The sequence below is a fragment of the Hemicordylus capensis genome, chromosome 1 (assembly GCF_027244095.1).
Source record: "Hemicordylus capensis ecotype Gifberg chromosome 1, rHemCap1.1.pri, whole genome shotgun sequence".
Lineage (NCBI taxonomy): Eukaryota > Metazoa > Chordata > Lepidosauria > Squamata > Cordylidae > Hemicordylus > Hemicordylus capensis.
The window spans coordinates 34,052,514-34,073,046 of NC_069657.1; the positions used below are offsets into that span (position 1 = coordinate 34,052,514).

At 43.9% G+C, this 20,533-nt stretch overlaps 1 protein-coding gene across 1 annotated transcript in view; it reads right to left on the bottom strand.

Annotated features, from left to right (window-relative positions):
* Positions 1 to 20,533, bottom strand: part of RIN3 (Ras and Rab interactor 3) — a 132,296-nt gene that overhangs the window by 90,974 nt on the left and 20,789 nt on the right. The window contains exons 2-3 of the mRNA XM_053269651.1: positions 8,882 to 9,071; positions 4,835 to 4,949 (exon numbers count right to left, since the gene is read on the bottom strand). Of these exons, the coding sequence (XP_053125626.1) occupies positions 4,835 to 4,949; positions 8,882 to 9,071 (305 nt within the window). The remainder of the gene's footprint in view (positions 1 to 4,834; positions 4,950 to 8,881; positions 9,072 to 20,533) is intronic.

A 20,533-nucleotide genomic window follows, 5' to 3' on the forward strand; every position in this document is an offset into this window, starting at 1 on the left:
TGATTTCCAGCTGGAATATCTGTACAGCAGACACCAGGACACACAACAAAAAAAGATGGACCAACTCAGAACTCCAACATCCATAGGAACATAGGAAACTTCCATATACTGAGTCAGACCATTGGTCTATCTAGCTCAGTATTGTCTTCACAGACTGGCAGCAGCTTCTCCAAGGTTGCAGGCAGGAATCTCTCAGCCCTATCTTGGAGAAGCCAGGGAGGGAACTTGAAACCTTCTCCTCTTCCCAGAGCAGTGGCTCCATCCCCTGAGGGGAATATCTTACAGTGCTCACACTTCTAGTCTCCCTTTCATATGCAACCAGGGCAGACCCTGCTTAGCTAAGGGGACAAGTCATACTTGCTACCACAAGACCAGCTCTCTTTCTAGGAATGCAACAGACATGCAACAACCCTGTGAGGTAGCTAAGGCTGAGAGATAAATGACTGGCCCAAAGTCAAAGTCACCCAGTGACTTTGGCTAAACAGGGATCTGAACTCAGGCCTCCCCTGCTCTAATTCAACACTCTAACCAGCAATTCTTGTTTTTATATGGAATTGCACCACAAGAAGTAGTGCTAGCTATTAGCTTAGATGGCTTCTAAAAAGGATCATTAAAAAGCATGGAGGACAGGACAGCAGCATGCAGCTACTAGAACCTCCAGGTATAGAGGAAGTGTACCTCAATACCAGATGTTGAGGCCCAACATAGGGGAAGGTTTTTATTTATTTATTTGTCATATTTTTATACTGCCTGATATGTACATCTCTAGGCGGTGTACAAAATTTAAAACAATATAAAACGGTTAAATTTTCACAATACACAGTAAAAAAAACCACAATCTCATAAAATAAAAACAAATTAAACAGTTTAAAATTATCTTAGGAACATAGGAAATTGCCTTTTACTAAGTCCATCTAGCTCAGTATTGTCTTTGCAGCAGCTTCTCCAAGAGATTTGCAGCAGCTTCTCTAAGACGCAGGAGTCTTTCTCAGCACTATCTGGAGATGCCAGGAAGGGAACTTGGAACTTCTGCATGCAAGCATGCAGATACTCTTTCCATAGAGCATCCCTTAAGGATTGTCTTACAGTGCTTGCATGTAGTCTAAGTCTCCCATTCAAATGCAAACCAGGACAGACCCTGCTTAGCAAAGAACAATTCCCACTTGCTACCACAAGACCAGCTGCCCTCCCTCCCATGAGGAGATCTGCACAAACTTACTCTTGTGCCCAGGTTACTGTGGGAGGCCCTTTTGTGTGTCTCTTTGGCTGGTGGGGTGTGGAGGGTAGGGGCATGCAATGGGTCTTCTCAGAAGCAACCCCCACGTTTTGTTCTTTAACCCCAGGGGGTTTGGCTCTCCCCGTCTCTTAGTGCCTTTCAGCAGAGAGTGGAGGCCATTCCATTTAATCCATTCCATGTTTTCTGTGGTCTCACTGGTTGTTGTTTCTTGCTGCCTTGGTTTGTTATTATTTTGTACTACTGCTGTGATGATTAATTATCATTTATTATATAATGCCTCTCTTTTTTTAAAGTTCTTAAAGCAGTTTACATAATTGAGTTTTTAAATGACAGATTTTAATTGCTTTATTAGATGTGTTTAATGTTTTATAATATTGTAAGCAGCTCCAAGATTTCTTGGCGCAGTGGAGGATGTGGGATAGAGCATCCCCTGCCCCCAGAAATGCTATTTATTTGCTAAAGAAGTCCTATGAAAAATTACTATATAAGTACAAAAGTAGAAACACAAAAATTTAAATCTAGGACATAACATACAAGACTCAGAGGATTATTTATTTGCTTTTTTTTTTTAAGAGATGATTTTAAGGAATGAATAAATAAAATATCCTGCCTGTGAGTATCCAAAGGCAACTGGCCAGTTGCTGTCAGCCAGGCATGGTAGACGGGATGGACTTGCTCTGTTCCAGAAAGACAATGTTTACGTTCTTAAATATCACGACTTCCTTCTGCCCTTTGGGTTTCTATCTCAGACTTGTGATCTCCCAAATATAAAGATTTCATAACTTAGATTGCCCTGCAGACCTATGGAGACCCTATTCTTTACAGCCTCGCTGGGCATCTGGATTCTTTCTGAAACCAGAGCCCAGTTGGCAGTCTTGGATTTTCTGGGGAAATGCCCCATGCTTTTTAATAAAACCCAACTCCACCATATTAATTTCACTTCACTGCATCCCAAAGGTTTTTCAAGTAGCCAAGCAGGAATTTAGAAATGGAAACTTTTCCTCTTTACATCTCTGCCAGTTGGGCTGTCAGGAGTTGGGTCCCACTGATGGTTCTGTTTCTTTGGACTGTGAAGAAAAGACTCTTAGAAATGTAGGGAAGCTGGGTGGGGGCTTTGTGGGTCAGTTCATGCTAAGCCTCCTACTGCTTAGCATGAACTGTCATTACCATTTGCTTGGGCACTTCTCTGTGTTTATATGACGACTATCAGTGACTGATATGGAGATATTTCTTCTAGGGTCTCGACAGATCCGCTAAAGAGAAACTGAACTTCTCTCTGAATTTCAGGGTTCCTCTCAATTAGAATTTTCGACACATCTCAGATGGTTTCTCCACATCCCTCACGAACCAGCAGGATGTTATGGTTTCAGCACCTTTTCAAAGGCCTTCAGGCATTTGGCAGCTGTTCAACCGTGTGGACCCCTGATGCTGTCCTATTGGATAGTGCTGTGACATGTGACATGAAGTATCACAAGGCTGCATGTAATTTTGACTCCACCTAACCCCATCTTTCTTGTATAGGTTTAATTTTGTTTTCTCTTAAGCACTTGCTCTCTGCTGGAGTCACGCCTTCTGTAATTGATGACTGCTAGAAGTATTACTGTATTTCTATTGTCACAAAGGGGGGAAAGTGTGGTAATGCTTCTAAAGCTACCACCCAAGCTCTACAGCAGCCACAAGCCTTACTATCTTCATAGGGGTTATGGATCATATAAGCCAATGTTTTTTAAAGTTCCTCACTCACAGCAGAATAATTGCCTGTCCTGTGGCTAAAGGAAAGAGACCCACCCATCTGAAATTCTGGGGATGGTGAAATAGTTGCAGAGATCCTCTGCAGCATTCTGGCAATGGGAATCCATCAGTCATCTGCACAAGCCCATTGTTGCTACAATTGTGCTTTATTATTTCTCAAAACCAAAGTTCTTGCACAATATATATTAAAAAATCAGAACATAAGATAAGCCCTGCAAAATCAGACTAAAGGTCCATCTACTTTTCAAGAGTGAAATGCAGCAAGCCTGCAAACCAGCAAGCCTGCAAACAACTCCACCTTCAACATCTAGGAGATAAAGGTATACTGCTTCTGCAACTTCTATTTAGCTGCCGTGACTAATAGCTGTTGATATTGCTATCCTCCATGAATTTGTCTAAAATCCCCCTTCAAAGAAATCTAAGCTTTTGCTTACTTTAAAAAAAAAAAAAAAAAAAGCCAGGAACTGGCTCTGCAGGATTCTGGAGGGAAGGTGTTCCAAAGAGAAGGAGTCAAAACTGAAAAGGTCCTGCTCCTGGTGGATACCCGTCTTAGATCCATACTAGATAATACACTTATTGTGTGATTGGGACAGTCTAAAGAAAGAGATGTCCCATGGAAACTTGATCTGGATCTGGACCATGGCGGGCGTAGAGGGGCTTTAGCCCTTTCCCCCTGCTGTGGTCCTGATTCACATTGGTTCCTGTTGGAGATGGAGTTCCAGTGAATCAATCTTTTGCACCAACTGTCCTATTGACCACTAGGGGCATTGGGAGTAGAGGTAGTTAGTGGGGGTCTCCTTACCTGTCCCTTCTTTACCTCTACTCTATGACCTCTGCCTTGACTCCTCAGGTATTTCCTGTGGGAAGTCAGTCTACTTCTTTTCCTCTCAGAGAGTAGATGGGACATCTCTCTCTCCCCATCTATCCATTATGTAGCTCTTAGAAAGGGCTATGGTCTTTACAATGTAGAATGTACTTCACCAACAAACCTATTCAGTTTGGATTGTACTACAATCTCCGTGCGTGTTCTTTAGATGACTGCAGCAACAAAAACTCTGCACTCTACTCTTTAACTGGAGTGGGTAGCTTCCTTTGTTTGCACTTTGAAAAATAATTGAAAACTCCAACAGTTCCACACTCCAGCTGCTATTTGCCCTGAGAGGAAAGCTCTCATTGATGCCAGCTGAGGCTCCACACAGCTCCTATTTACATTAACAAATGGACTTACAAGTTCCAATTACACAATAGAAGTCTGGCCATAAATTTCAACAAAATAACTGCTAAGGGCTCATCTGAAAGCTGTAATGAACAAGGAGACCAACATACATCTATATGTATTCAGCCAGATGAGGGGCAGAGGGAGGCGGCCCGGGTCCAGCCTGCCACCATGGCCCCCTAGAACCAGTCCCTGAGGCTGGTGTCAGATGCTAAGCTCCGCCCCTGCATCTGATGTCAGATGCAGGGGGTGTATCCCCGCTTGTAAGCAAAATCCCCACTTGTAAGCAAAATCCCCCGGCCGGTGCCGCGTTCACAGTACAGCCTGGAGTGACTCTCCCTGCCTTTTAGGCCTTTTAGGTAGGGAGAGCCGCTCTGGCCGTGCTGCAAACACGGAGCTGGCTGGGGATTTGCAAGCCAAGATACGCCCCCTGCGCCTGATGTCAGATGCAGGGGGTGTGGCTGGGGTGACAGACACGGCCCCTGATTGGCGGCAGCCTGGATTCTTCAAATCCTTTCGAACCAACCCAGTGGTGCCTCTGCCCCTGAGCCAGATACAGGAACTGATACATTGTGGGTAGGAAAATAGTTTGGATGAGGAAGAAGTTTCAAAACTGGGGATAAACTTACATGATTTTTCTTCTTTAAGTTTGTACTCCAGGACCTCAGAAGTCTCTGTCTGGGCTGGAAAGTGAACTGAGAGAAGTAGGTTTTTCAGGTTCTCATCTTTCCTAACCATGAATATCTAAACAGAGATAAGAGGTTACACTGCATTATATAAGCATTAGAAAGGCCCATGCATAACCTGTTCAATCATATCAGAACTAGGGCAACATTTAATAATACCATGAAATGCTATACCAAAAATACAGCTGTAGCAAGATCACATTCTTTCTACAAATGTTGATAAATTCTTTTTAGTGGAACAGAATTGATTTTTGTTATTGTTAAAGAAATGAAATGGGGAAAAGTAGGGTAGAGATTGTCACTGTGAACTGATTGAAATTCCAGTCCTCTTCCTGGGAAAGAAGAGCTAGTTTGCTGTTAACTAGTTAGCTCAGAGAAGAGAAAGCCCCTCTCTCATCCCTAGTAAATTACCTAGTAGTAAACCATCCCTAGTAAATCACCTTAGTAGAACACCATGCTGAAACTTGAAGGTCTAGTGTTATAAGAGGAATGCTTTGGCAGGAGGAATGTTCTATGTGGGGCTGCCTTTGTATGTAGTCCGGAAACTACCATTGCTACAGAATGCGGCAGCCAGGTTGGTCTCTGGGTCATCTCGGAGAGACCATATTACCCCTATATTGAAAGAGCTACACTCGCTGACAATACATTTCCGGGCAAAATACAAGGAGCTGGTTATAAGCTATAAAGCCCTAAACAGCTTAGGCCTTGGGTATTTAAGGGAACATCTTCTTCGCTATGATTCCCAGTGCCCATTAAGATCATCTGGAGAGGTTCGTCTACAGTTGCCACCAACTCGTATGGTGGCTACTCAGGGGCGGGCCTTCTCCGTTGCTGACCCTGTTGAAATAAGAGCTGGAATGTGCTCCCTGTTGAAATAAGAGCTTCCTCATCAATGACAACCTTTAAAAAGTCAATTTAGACACATTTGTTCACCCAGGCTTTTAATTAGATTTACAGTTTAAATTCTTTTAACTTGTTTTAAGTTTTAAATTGTGTTTAATGTTTAAATTTTGTTTGGATTGCCTTTTTATTGTGAACCGCCCAAAGATGGAGGTTTTGGGTGGTCTAGAAATTTATTTTTTTTAAATAAATAAATAAATATGAACCAGAGTGGGCATGTTTTTAGTGTGACACAAAGAGGGGACCAGAGAACGCAAAGTAGTTTTGAAGACCTTCTCTTTGACCTCAGTTGTGGGAACAAATTATTTGGTTAAATTTGTTAATAACACAGTTGTGTTCAAGAAAAGGGATCTTTTGGTGAAGTCCTACTGCTGGGACCCAAATCTGCAACACACCATTGCTCCAAAATGGGAAATGAGCACAGCTGTGCGAAAAGCAGACTCAGGGGAGCATCTGTAGAAGAAAATCAGAGTGCAAAAGAGAATAAGCACCCCACCTTCTGTGTTACCTCTCCCTCCACCCCACCATCTATGTGCTGAATGGGGCCTTAGATCCCTGAGTGAGATCTAGAATTAACTGAGTGGACATTAAAAACATGTGTGCACATGAGCTCACCTTAGAGGGAACGCTGCCCACCTTCCCGCTCCACCCACCAATTCTCCCCTGTAAGTAGTCTCCTATCCCCACATTCTCCTATATTACACTGAGGTTGGGATAGCCAGATATCATAAGCCTAACTTGAATCTTAGTGTTTTTTGTGCTTCTGCAGTATGGCAAAGAGGTTTAACTTGTACCTTATATGTTTGTTGCCCATCCAGTCAGTGTCTGCATGCTTTTTGATATAATCTAAAAACTACGGGGTGCTAGGACCCGTGAAAGGGCCTTTTCGGTTGCTGTCCCATTTCTCTGGAACTCCCTTCCCCTTCACATTCGTCTAGCTCCTTCCTGATTGATTTTTAAATCTCTATTGAAGACTTTTCTGTTTCACCAGACTTTTGCCCTGTAGTTTACCTATTTGGTTTTTTCATTTGTGTTAGTTACTTTAGTTTTTAATTGAGAATGTAATTTTAATGTTGTCTTGCTTTGCATGTTTTTGTATACCGCCCAGAGTCTTCTATATTAAAGGTTTCTAATAAATCAATCAATAAATAAATACTACCCCAAATAGCCAAAAGGAATCTGCCCTGTGTGGGATGTGCAACAGCAGGATGAGTGGTTATTATTTTTATACCCTTTGGATGAGTTGCCCAGAGACATCTGGCTGACTACTATCAGAGACAAAATACTGAATTACGTGGATCCTTGATCTGCACTAATGAGCCATATCTGATGTTCTGATGTCCTTAACAATCTCAACTCCTAATTGCATAGGAGTAATATCTGGGTTTAGAACAGACAAGATTCAATCCATCAAAGTTACCTCTTGCACTCTGGTATAGGTTATATAAAATACCACAATAAGTTTTGAAATCCTGCATCATCCCCCCTTCCAAGGTTTCTTGATCTTTTTAGCATAGTGTGCTTTATTTGTAGGAAAAAACATTTACAATACCATTCCAGATGCATGCTTGAAATGAAAAGGAATCTCATTTCCAACCAACTTTATGTTAATTAATGACCTGATCTAAGATCTAGAGAGAGAGGTTTAGTATTGGCCTTGATATTACATAAGCATTACATATTACACCCATATCATCTTCTGATCTGGCCGAACAATTTGGAGATCTAGGACACATAAATCAACTTATTTTTTCTTTCCATCCAGCTATACTAATGCTATCATTCACTGTTCCACACACAGACTGCCCTATAAAAGTCCTGCGTATGACAGTAATGGGGCACAACTCCCAATAGAAAGCATAGTTTATTTATTTATTTGATTTCTATAACGCCCTTCCAAAATGTATCAGGGCAGTTTACACGGAGAAATAACAAACAAATAAGATGGATCCCTGTCCCCGAAGGGCTCACAATCTATAAAGAAACATAAGATAGCCACCAGCAACAGTCACTGGAGATACTGTGCTGGGGGTGGATGGGGCCAGTTACTCTCCCCCTGCTAAATAAAGAGAATCACCACATTAAAAGGTGCCTCTTTGCCAAGTTTGCAGGGGTTTAGTTAGTTGAAGTACCTAACTCAGTATTGGACCGAAATTTCAAGGAGGGAATCCAGCCCTACAAATAGTCTCCCTCAAGTGGTAGCCTTCTTTAGGCATTATCAAATGGTGGATGCTGTACTGTACAGTATAGACATGAACAAAATGGTTTTTAAAAATTTGTTTCAAATTTGAATTGAATTCCAAAAATTCATTTCAAATTCAAACCAAATTTGAACATGGTCCAAAAATTTGATTTGAATTTGAATAGATTCTACCTTGTTTTGGCACCTTTTAAAACCAGTAAGGAGGCTTGAATAATTTTTAAAAAGTGCCAAATGGCTTTCAGATTGAATTCAAATTGAATTTTGAAAATTTGATTTTAATTTGAATTGAATTGCCCCTTTAAGGGGTGATTTGATTTGAATTCAAATCACTAGAATCACCCAGCTTTGAGTTGAATCTATTCAAATTTGAATCAGTTTGCACATCTCTATTGTACAGCACTCACGGCAGTGTGCTGCTAAGCCCCACCTCCCCCAATGACACACTCCATAGTCTTGCCCCTCCAAAAACACTGTGTTTGCAGATACAAACACTACATATGAAGAGAGATCCTTTCTGCAATTAAGAACACAGAGCATCCAGCATTTTCAGTCAGAAGGAAGACCTCCTCCTGAGAACAGCATTTGTCTCTGCAAGCAAATGCTGTATCCATGGAGAACAAGAGGGGAGGGGAGCCAGGCTGTAGAGCATGTTGGTCTGCGGGAGGGACATGATGACAAGGGGGTGGGGTTGCTGGTGCATTCCAGTTGGCACTATAACTGTGTATAGCAAGGGTTCTCCAACTGGGGTCCCCAGAAGTTGTTGGACTACAACTGCCATTATCCCCAGCCACAATGGCGGTTTTGACCCAAGTTGGAGAACCCTTGCTGTACAGCATACACAATTTGATAATGCCTGGCTAGTGTTATCTGGCAAAATGTAGACATACCCCTGGTGGTTCCTTGCAAAGAATCTCAGCAGCCTGTTCCTGAGTGATGCTTAGCTGAAGCCAAGCTGGGCACGTTTTGATGAGTTTCTCAAGGACACTGATGCCTGGTGTGGAAAAGCAATTCCTCAGAACAGTAGGCTGGCCCGGCTGTGTCTTCTCTTCCTCTGCTTCATCAGTATCTGTGGCAGGCCTGGAAAAATAGAAAGGGACATCGATGAGGCAGTTGCCATGGCTTGCACTGAGCCAAGCAGTACAGCCTGAAAAAAGTGGTAGAGTTATTTGGTTGGCATTAATCCAGGCCCATCTTCCTTGGACCCAAAGATGTGCTGAATTTGTAGAGTAATATATAGGAAGCATGCAAGGATTTCCCCCTCTCTTATCTATCATGACTTTATAAAGATAACAATCACCTTTTCCAGGGTGTGCTGTACTCAAGTATAGTAAATTAATTGTGCACTGTGCCCTTAAGTACATTACAGCCCAGCCTGCAGACTTCCCCCTTCTATTAGATTAAGGGCCAAGCCAGACATGATTTTAATCACACCACTGGCCTCGGGGTTCCTGCTTCTTCCTTCTGAAAAATAACACACACAGGGAGGGGATCTGGATCAGAATCACAGCAGAGGGTGGAGTTACAGAACTCTATCCTCCCACGATCTGGACTGGATGCCCCATACATGCCACGTACAGAAGAGAAGCAACCACATGTGATATGATTAAAGTCTGGTTTCACTCTAAGAAAAATTGTGTTGCAGGCTAGGGGTGTGGACCAAACTGGAAAACCCGGTTCGGTTCAAGTAGAATCAGACTCGAGCTGAACTGGGCCAGGTCCAGTTCTGTGCACATCGAGCTGGGCCCTGGTCTGGCTCAAGCGGGGCAGGGGCAAAATTTGGGAAAAAATAACTTACGGACTTGGGGGGTGCTGCCATGGCTGTGGGAGGGGTCTCCAGTGGTTCCCCCTCCCCCTGCCAGCCTCCCCCAGTCTTAAAAGGGCCATTTCTGCCCATGTCAGGGCCTTTTTAAAAATCCTTTCTGTATTTTAGAGGCTGTTGTGATGCGCACTGGGCATTTGCGTGGCTGGGTCACTGGGGTAGAGGTAGAACTGGTTCGCACTTCTCTGCTGCAGGCCAGAATTTAGAACTCTGGCTGAGATTCTCCACTGCGGAATGCTGGCATAAGGACCCACCAGGACTACAGCACTCATGAAAGTCAGCCCTGGGGGCAGATGCAGGAAGTTGTACAATGATGTAAAGTGGGGTGTGGGCACTTCCAAAGTACTACTTCCATAGCTTTCAAGGGTTAGGGTTTAGGTCCTTGTGCAACTTCCTGCCCCCGCAGCACCCCCTGGGGCTGCCTTTCATGTGCACGGCAGCTGCATTGCGTCTCTAATGCTGGCATTGCACAGTGCGGACTATCAGTCCCTGTCAAGGGAGCTGTATAATATATCTGCTTATTAAACCAATTGTATTACCAACACCTGTGTCAAGCCTGAAAGAGTAAACAAGGTCCAACAGTCATCACACAAGGTGTCTGTAATTCCCCCTCCTACCCTGACTATAAAGGAAGTTACAATAAATAGAATAGTAAATGTCAAGCTAAGAGGAACAAATAGGTCATTTACTGAAATTTATTGAAATCCCTGCTCCTTCATGACTGGGAAACATAGGAGAAGGTGTTCTTCAGTAGAAACAGAGGATTTAGAAGGAACCTTTTACCACTTTGGAGCAGTACCTCATCTAGATCAAGGTTTCTTAACCATGGCCCCCAGATGTTGTTGGACTACAACTCCCAGAATCCTCAGCTGCAATGGCTTTTGCTTGGGGATTACGGTTAATCATTGCCAGTTAATGTAGGCAGCAGTGTTCCCTCTAGCAGAGATTCCCAGATGTTGTTGACTACAACTCCCAGAATCCCCAGCTGCAATGGCTTCTGGGAGTTGTAGTCAACTACATCTAGGAATCCCTGTTAAAGGGAACACTGCTGCCTACATTAACTGGCAGTGACTCTCCCAGGTTTCTGACAAGGGTCTTTCCCAGCCCCCTTTGGAGACGCCATGGGTTGATCCTAGACCGTTCTACATGCCAATCGGGTGCTTTGACACTGACAACCCTTCTCACAATGCCTCTTACTCAATACATCTTATTTTATTTTCTCTTATAAATTCTGCCCTTTGATGCATAAGTGTTCTTAGGACAGCTCACAATGTCAAAATGCAAAACCTTTTTTTTTTGGCATTGAAAGCCATTTTGACAAAACACTATAAAAGACAAATGAGAACCTAAGCAAATTCAAGGGAGTCCTGAGATGAATGCCAGGCTCCGTTTCAGAATTGAGTATATTTACTTCAATACTGTGGTAGCATGCATTACTGTCCCCTTAGCTAAGCAGGGTCCACCCTGGTTGCATCTGAATGGGAGACTTGACGTGTGAGCACTGTAAGAGATTCCCCTCAGGGGATAAAGCCGCTCTGGGAAGAGCAGAAGGTTCCAAGTTCCCTCCCTGGCATCTCCAAGATAGGGCTGAGATTGAGATTCCTTCCTGCAACCTTGGAGAAGCCACTGCCAGTCTGGGTAGTCAATACTGAGCTTGATGGACCTGTGGTCTGACTCAGTATGTGGCAGCTTCCTATGTTCCTAATAGTGGCAGTACACATTGGTGGGCAAGTGAGATCAAAGTTCAGTTTAGGAGGGCTATGGGTTCAGGAGATATGCCATTACCCAATCTGATCAGTCATATAATACTCATAGTCACATAGAATACTGCCCCCTGCTGTTACAACCTACATAAATGAGCCCAACAGCAGCATTTTGAATACAATATACATGTGTGCACTTGAAAATGTTTAAAATGGTAGTGCTGTAACAACAGTTGTGTAGCAATGATGAGGACTGGGGCAGAGGGTCACTAATGGTGGGTGGGAGTGGAGGGCTTTGGCAGGGATGAAGGTGGAATCTAAATCTCTAAACTTCTTTTGTAAACAGCTTCAAAAGGTTCAGATGGGGGGGCCTATTTAGATCAGTCTACTAGATCAGTCTACTACTACTACTTAGCCACCCAATGACGTAGCGGGGAAATGACTTGACTAGCAAGCCAGAGGTTGCCAGTTTGAATCCCTGTTGGTATGTCTCCTGAAACACCTATATCGGGCAGCAGCAATATAGGAAGATGCTGAAAGGCATCATCTCATACTTTGAGGGAGAAGGTAATGGTAAACCCCTCCTGTACGCTATCAAAAGACAACCACAGGGCTCTGTGGGCGCCAGGAGTCGACACCAATTCACCAGCACACTTTACCTTTACTACTACTATTTATATAATTGCTTTTAAACAACAAAAAGTTATCAGCATATTTACATAGAAAAATAATTTATGTATTGCCAAACAAGAGTTTGTTTTCTTTAAAAACACACACATCTTATTTCTCTTTTTACTGCCCAGGGATGGAGAACAAAAGATATCGCTTCTGGTTATTACATCTGTTCTATCATAGTTGCTGCTATTAGTGTTTATTATTCAGAAATGAAACCCCCCTTTCATCTGGCCAATGGGGAGACAATAATAGCTACTGGTCCATCTAGACTATGGGTTCTCAACGTTGGGTCCTTAGATATTATTGGACTTCAACTCCCATAATCCCCAACCAAAGGCCCCTGGGGCTGGGGATTATGGGAGTTGAAGTCCAAGAACATCTGGGGACCCAATGTTGAGAATCGCTGAATCTAGACAATAGAGAGCAATACTGAGACAATACTGATGGACCAATAGATGGACCAATGGTCTAACTTGGTAAAAGGCAGCTACTTGTGCTGGGGAGTTTAGTTTATTATTTATTTGACACATTTATATACCACCAAAAACTAGCAACTCATGGCAGTTAAAACTATAACAATAACTATAACAATAAATCACATTTAAAATCAAATTTAAAATTCAACTAAAACAAGGTTTCCTGACCTGTGGTCCTCCAGTTGTTGCTGAACTACAACTCCCATCATCTCAAGCCACAATCAACTGCAGGGGCGTAGCAAGGTTGGAACGGGCCCAGAGACAAGATTTTAAAATGCCCCCCCCCTCACTGAAGCTCAGCTCATGAAGTAAAGAAATCTTAAATGAGGCTCAATAGTGGTAACAAAAAGCGCGCGCACACACACACATATCATGTGCCACAATAGGAAATCATCCTAAATTTTTTTTTAAAGGCTTTGTAAATTGTGGACGATGCAAGTCATTTAATGGTACTAGAGAAAGACATGCGGTTCTGGTAGTTCCAGGTCTTAACACTCACATCAATTTCGGAGGATGAATACAACTGAAGGAAGCCTGGGCGGGTGCACAGCTGGGGTAGTCAGTCATGTGACTTGCCTCTGGGGGCCCCCCCCAAGGCAATGGGCCCCCAGACAACTGTCTCCCCTTGCCCTATTATAGTTACGCCCCTGATCAACTGTATCTGGGGATGATGGGAGTTGTAGTTCAGCAACATCTGGAGGACCACAGGTTGGGAACCCCTGAACTAAAAGCCTGAACTGAACAGGTATGTCTTCAATGTTCTTCTGAAGGCCATCGGAGATGAAGCAGCAACAACCCGGGGCAACAACCGAAAAGGCTCACCACTGAGTCACAACCAAATAAGACAGCGGTGACCACAGATGAACCTCCTCCAATGATCTAAATTGGCAGTGGGGATTATGATGAAGAAGACGTTCTCTAAGATATCCTGGACCCAAACTCCTAAGGGGTTTATAGGTAATAACCAGCACTTTGTATTTTACCCAGAAACTATCGGCAGACTGTTCATTATATTGTTAATCTGTTGTCTGAAATATATATATCTCCCAGCAATGAATACTATCTCCTGCACAAAGCAGTCTTTTGAACAAATCTATCTTTGCATCTAACTGTATTTTCAGAATATATCACAGAGAGCAGGTTAGGACAGGCCAGAATGTAACCAAACAAATGTGTTATTGAGTCTCTAGAGGCTCTGTATGAAGATAATTAACACTTTAAAAATAAACACACAAATGGATTTCTGCCTAAATTTAGATTTATTCACAGATGCGCGGAGCAGGTGGAACAGCATTTGCAAAGAGTGACATTTTCCATCCCACCCCTGCATGTTATTGCAAAAGGAGCTTCTTAGCAGAGGGACTAAACAGTATGTACAAAAACGAGTATTAGAGCCCTGATGCCACTGTGTGTGTGGGGGGGGGAGGGTTGGAGTAGAGGGGTGAGGGCACATCTGCCATTCCCCGATCCAAATTTAACTCCTTGCTGCCCCCCCCCCCCGGACACACACCATGAGGTTCAAAATGAAGGCATTTGAACACATATTTTGAACACCACGGGAGGTGAGATAAGAGGTGCTGTGGGGGTGCATTTTGGATCAGGAAAACAGTGGGCAGGGAAAGGGTTTTGCACCCACTGCTTCCCACTTCTTCACTGCCCCCCTCAAGCTACTGCCCCCTTAAGCTACTTTTTAAAAAATGGCATTGGGGTCCTAATACTTATATTTGGATGTAATGTGTAGTTTTAACACTTGCCCTCTTTCTGTCATGATTCCCAAGCCTGACTCTCCTTGCCCAAGACAGACTCTGTGGAAGAAATGAGATGCACAGTCCCCCAACTCCAGGAGCTTTCCCACACAGCAGGCTTTATGGCGGGATTAAGGGGGGTGAAGTACTGAGAGTTACGGATGTTTCGAATTTGCCTTTAAAAACCGATGCAAAAAGTTGATTTTTGAACCCTGGACATAATTGGGCTAAGCTCCAATGGGCAGTGAAAACCCCGAATCGTGTATGGAGTGCTCCCCGATAGCAGGGACTTCAACTTAAAGCTGGATGCTATGCGAAAGCACACTTGCCCATCCATGGTTAATCAAATTAAAATCACTGTCTGGGAATGCTCCTCCTGGACTCAGGGAATCCTGTATCCTGTGAGCCCCTATTTGGACCTGAGGATGCCCCTTGGCCTTTCCCCCTGCTTCTAAGTCTGCAGACTTAAATTGCTTTTAAATATTTTAATTGGTTTTTAAATGGCTCTGAATTGTTTTAAAATTGCTTTATATTGTTTTAAGCAGTGCGTTTTAAAATTGTATTTGTTTTTAATGTTTGTTTTTTTAAATTGTGCACCGCCCAGAGCCTTTGGATGGGGTGGTCTAGAAATGCAGTCAATCAGTCAATAATATGAGGCCAAAGCTGCACCAGTCCCATTACTGGTTCCTCAGCTACACCACAGCCACCAGCTATGGAACAAAGGGCAGGCCCCTTAAACTTCCCAGCATTCTAGACCAGGGGCCATGGCCAGACTCCACTTCCCCCGCAAAAGGGCTACAGGGCCTTCCTGATGTCAGATTGCTACAAAAGCTCCTAGCCTGGCCCTTGGTCTTACCTTGCTCTCACGTAGGCCTGACTCCCTGGCTTCTGACCTCAGCTTGTAACTTGACCTGACCTAACACCTGCTCCCTTGTAAACCTGACTTCCCAGCTTGTAACCTTAACTTATGCCTGGCTCCACTGGTGAGTCCTTGCCATGAGACTGGTCCTGCCTAGCCCTGCAAGATACAATACGATGCCCTTATACAAAACTATGGTGCGGCCACACCTGGAGTACTGCGTACGATTCTGGTCACCACATCTAGAAAAGGACATTGTAGAAAGTTTTCAACCAGAGGCTGGGCAGCCATCTGTCAGGGATGCTGGTGCAGTTTCCTGCACTGAGCAGGGGTTGGACTAGATGATCGCTAAGGTCCCTTCCAGCTCTAAAATTCTATGATCCTGTAAGTATGATTGTAGACAAGGGGCTACGACCCAAAACAAACCAAAAGAATGAAAACGAGAACTAAAAACTAGTTTAGTAAAAATGAGGCAAAAGATGCCTATAATGAGCATATGTTCTTGATACTAGAAAGTGGTTTTGAAGAACCAAACCACAGACTGGGGCATGCAAATGTAAAAACACTTGGTTATTGGATCAGAATATAATGAGCAATGATAGAAAATGCTTTGATTAATTCAGCGTATGAACGGAAGAAGAGTTAGATGGAGAAATTAAGATAACGAAATGTTTGATTCTTCAAGCCATTTGTGACAACCCATATCTAACACAACTGGAACAGAAATACAATTTTACTCAGATATTTCCCCTACCACATTAAGGAAGTATCAAGGCTTTTAAAATAACAGTATAGAACAAGTGGGATGAACCGCTGAGCTGATATTCATATACAAATTCAGATTGATGGTTTACAGAAATAAAGAAGTCGCAGCAGAATTTCTGAATATTTCAGAATTCAGTGCTTTAATTTTTCTTCCTCATCTTTTCTCCTTGCATATGGAGTATTCAGTAGCTTCTGACCAGGATTATTTACATTTTTGTGGAGTGGGCTGGGACATTTGTTTGACTAATACAAAATAATAATCTTAGTGTTGATTCCAACAAGCAGCTCTTTACAAACACTTGTCATGGGTGCAGGTCACAAGAGGAACAAAATATTTCTCTTTGGGAATATTTTGAAGAAAGCCTTTCATTGAGTAAAAAATGGAAAATGTGGCAAATGTAAACAGTACAATAAAGAGAGACAAGGCCTAGTTGTCAGAATGAAGCAACATGACAATCATGGGCCTGGTTCACACAGTTGCACACATCTAGGTTTAAAGTTGGTAACCAACTTTCGCATGATTTTGTGAACCCTTGCCAAGGTTACTGATGTTGATTTGTGTCCCGAGAGGAATTTGGGATTCCTGCCTTGTTGTGGGTCCACACAATCACACTAATATCAGTTACTAACTTAAAACTTAGATTTGAACAATTGTGTGACTCAGGCCATTGTGTTGTTAGGATTAGTGCTGAAAGTGGAGTACTTTAAAAATAAATAAATAATAGAAGCTATCTTTTAAAATCTTGTTAGAAAAATAACTATTTGGACAAGAGACCCAGGTGCATAGATGCTGTGAACTGAACGATAGTTTTAAATGCAATTGGTGTTCCCAAAGGATCGTTTCTTCTTTCTAAATGTCCAAGTCTTGAGTCATATTGGTTAATGGAGCCAGTGGAAGCAACTTTCAGTCTCTCCATTGCTCTCAGCAGGCAGGACATACAGAGGCCAGGCTGTGAAAAAGCTTGATCAGCTATTTAATCTGACTCCACAGCAAACACAGCAGGTAGCTGCAGAGAGAAAGGAGAGGAGAAAAATGGGACAGCTTTGAGCTCCCTTGTCTCTGCCAAGCCTCAGGATTTACAGTGAGAAGCAGGTCATTTCTATTTTACTCCATGTGGGTGTAATAATTTATATCTGTACTGTGCCTTGGATAGCACCCCAGGCTGACAGCTCCAACCAGTCAGGCTTCCCCACCCCCTGTGATCAAACAGGAAAAGCCTTTATGTGTCTAGGTGTTTAATGATGGATATCTAGATAACAAAGGCTTACAGTCAAGGGTGTATTGTAGGCTGGGCTGCTGTGTGGGGCTGGCACCCCAAGATATCCCCTAAGCCTCTTCCTTGAACTTCATTTCTATTTCATCGTGAATTCCATGTTTACATTTCATCTTTTAAAAGTCCGGAGCTGTGTTCAAATGACACCCCCTTCAAATGACACCCCCTCAAAGGCAGGATGCCTCTGAATACCAGTTGCAAGGGAGTAACAGAAGGAGAGAGGGCATGCCCTCAACTCCTGCCTGTATGCTTCCAGCAGCATCTGGTGGGCCACTGTGAGAAACAGGATGCTGGACTAGATGGGCCTTGGGCCTGATCCAGCAGGGCTGTTCTTATGTTCCCCTTGCCTTTTGGGCTCCCTCCTGCTAGCTTAGGGGTGTACAACGCAAATGCCCCCAGTGGGCCGGAACCAACCATGCCTTGGTGTACAGGGACCAAGGTCAATTTTCAGTGTATTAATGATTACATTTAAATGGATTATTTAAAATATGAATGAAAGTGAGGTGGCAGAGAGATGGAGTTGGGGGGAAAGGCCTGGGGAAAGACAGATGGCGTCAGTAGGCTCCAGCCCAGAGATGGGGGACATTTGGTCTTGTGACCAACTGCAATGAGTCACTGCTGCTTGTCAGCAGGGCAGTCCAAGAGCTCTTCACGGTCCTGATGTTGCTACAGGATATTCCTTCCTGGGGACCAGCAAAAAAGTCATGAGCCAGAAGCAGCCCCTGGGCCTTATGTTGTGCAGGCCTGTGCTAACTACTGTTTCCAGAAAGCTACAGGTAGGGTTGCCAATCCTGAAGGATTGGCCTCCACGAATCAGCATCAATCATTCTCCGAATCAGTCTCCACAAATCAGCATCAATCTCCAGGAGGCTTTTCTGACAGCAGGCTTTATCATGGGTTTACCATGAGGCTTTACGGTGAGTTCAGGGCATAATGGATACTCTGACACAAAAAGAGGATTTTTTTTTTTTTACCCCGGACATAAATCAGGCTAGGGCTCAATATGGAGGGAAAACCCCAAATCGTGTGTGAAATGGTCTCTGAAATATCACACAGACTTTGGGGTAAATCTGGCCAGTATGTGAACGCATACCCAACCTTCCCAAAGTAAAGCCGTGGTTAAGTCGCCATCTGAAAAAGCTCCTGGCAACTACATAAAGCAAACCTGGAGACAGGGGTTGTCCTGTTGTTGCAGCACCTGGGGCAAGATACCAAATGATGCCTTGTCCCATGTGCCTGGAACAATGTTCAAAACAGACTCTTGAAAACTTTGAAAGTGGTGTGAGGGGCAAGGAGGCCGAAAGGTGGCCTGCAGCTCTTTCTCATGCTTCTCACAAGCTTTGCAAGGAGTACAAGGAGAACAGCCTCTTCTCTTCTCCCTCTGCTCCTCCCTGCAAAGCTTGCAAGGGCCAGGTCAGTCCTGAAGAGCTGCTCCAATGGTGCTGACAGAGGGCGTCTTGCCACCCTGCTGGCACCCCAGTAATCTGTCTCCTGAGACAACGGCCTCACCTCATGAAAGAGCCATCACTTCCTGGAGATTCTAATGGCTTGATATTGTCAAAGATAGTGCAAAAAATAATTGGCCGGGGGACACTAGCTTAAGAGTTGGCAACCCTAGTACAGGAAATCACAATATGGCTGAAATTGGGTAGGGAGCTGGGGGTAGGGATTGAAGATTGAATTAAGGGCTCCCTAAAGGTAAATTGTGCCGCCGAGTTGGTGTCGACTCCTGCCGCCAACAGAGCCCTGTGGTTGTCTTTGGTAGAATACAGGAGGGGTCTACCATTGCCATTTCCCACACAGTCTGAGATGATGCCTTTCAGCATCTTCCTATATCGTTGCTGCCTGATATAGGTGTTTCCCATAGTCTGGGAAACATACCAGCAGGGATTCGAACTGGCAACCTCTGGTTTGCTAGTCAAGTCATTTCCCCGCTGCGCCATTAGGTGGCTAAGGGCTCCCTATCTCTCCCTTTTATTTCCAGAGCTATGAGGATCAATCCACCCTCACAGTCAGGGATGTGCCCTTCATCATGAGGAGGGCTCTTTCCTCTTCAGACGAGCCCTGTCATAACCGTGAGCAGCAGGACATGCGAGTGACTGTTGCAGAGGGGGCAGGACTCCCTCCCCCTTTGCCCCACTGTACATGGCTACAGTGGTGCTTTTTAAAATGCATCTACATCAGGCTTATGTGGATCTGCCAACTGGGGACGGGGGACACATTATGTATCTGGTTGGCTTATGGACTGTGGCTGAAGGTCTGCCTCAAGAAGACTAGAGCAAAGTGATGACCAAACAGGTCTAGCCACCCAGTATAGCATTGGTTATGATCCCCACCCTCCACCCCACAAGTGTTTGGGCAACAAGACTGCCTAGAGCTACTTGCTTTGCTTCCTTACCACCAAAGTGTTCCTATCAGGACAAAACCTCTAAGGCATTTTTGCGGAGCAGCCTGACATGAGCAGGGTAACATGGGATATGGCTTAATTAATTGCATAGTAATTACAACAAAGCACTATACTATATTTGACGCGAGTTACAAGATAGCTAAGCTGGAAGCAAGAAGAAATGGCATGATAATTTGCCTTTAGGGGTCTTGTGGTATCTATGCAATTAGTCATGTCGCTGCCATAAAGTGCCTCCCTCGGAATAAGTAGCCCAATTACAAGCTGATTTACAGCCTTTATAACCTTGCTGGATTCAAGGGACCACTATGTGCTGTGAACGAGTATGGGTCCCTCTTCCCTTGACATAGTGCTCATTAGAACAAAGGAGAGACTTTCAATCCATTGGCAGATGGACGGCACAAATAGGGCACATGTTCAGGAAGGATTGCATTGGCTGAAGGTCCTTGAAGTTGGCCTCACTGAACAACCATAAAATCACAGAAACAGGAGCCAACATGTTCCACAGAGCAACCCAGGCAGTTCTGAGCCACTCCACCCTGCTGTGGGCATCTAAGGAACTGTCGAGGGTCTTGCACTTTTGTGCAAGAGTGCAAATACTTAAAGTCGCATGACCACATGTCAGAAGCACTATTTACATTGGCCTGCTTCACACAATCATTCAAAAATAGGTTTAATGTCAGTTGCTGACATTAGTGTGATGGTGTGAATCCATGCCAAGCTGTAGGGGTGTGTGAGCCGGCTCAGTTCAAGCCAAGCTCAATGTTTACATACCACTTTTCAGCAAAAAGTTATCAAAGCCGTTTACAAAACCAACAG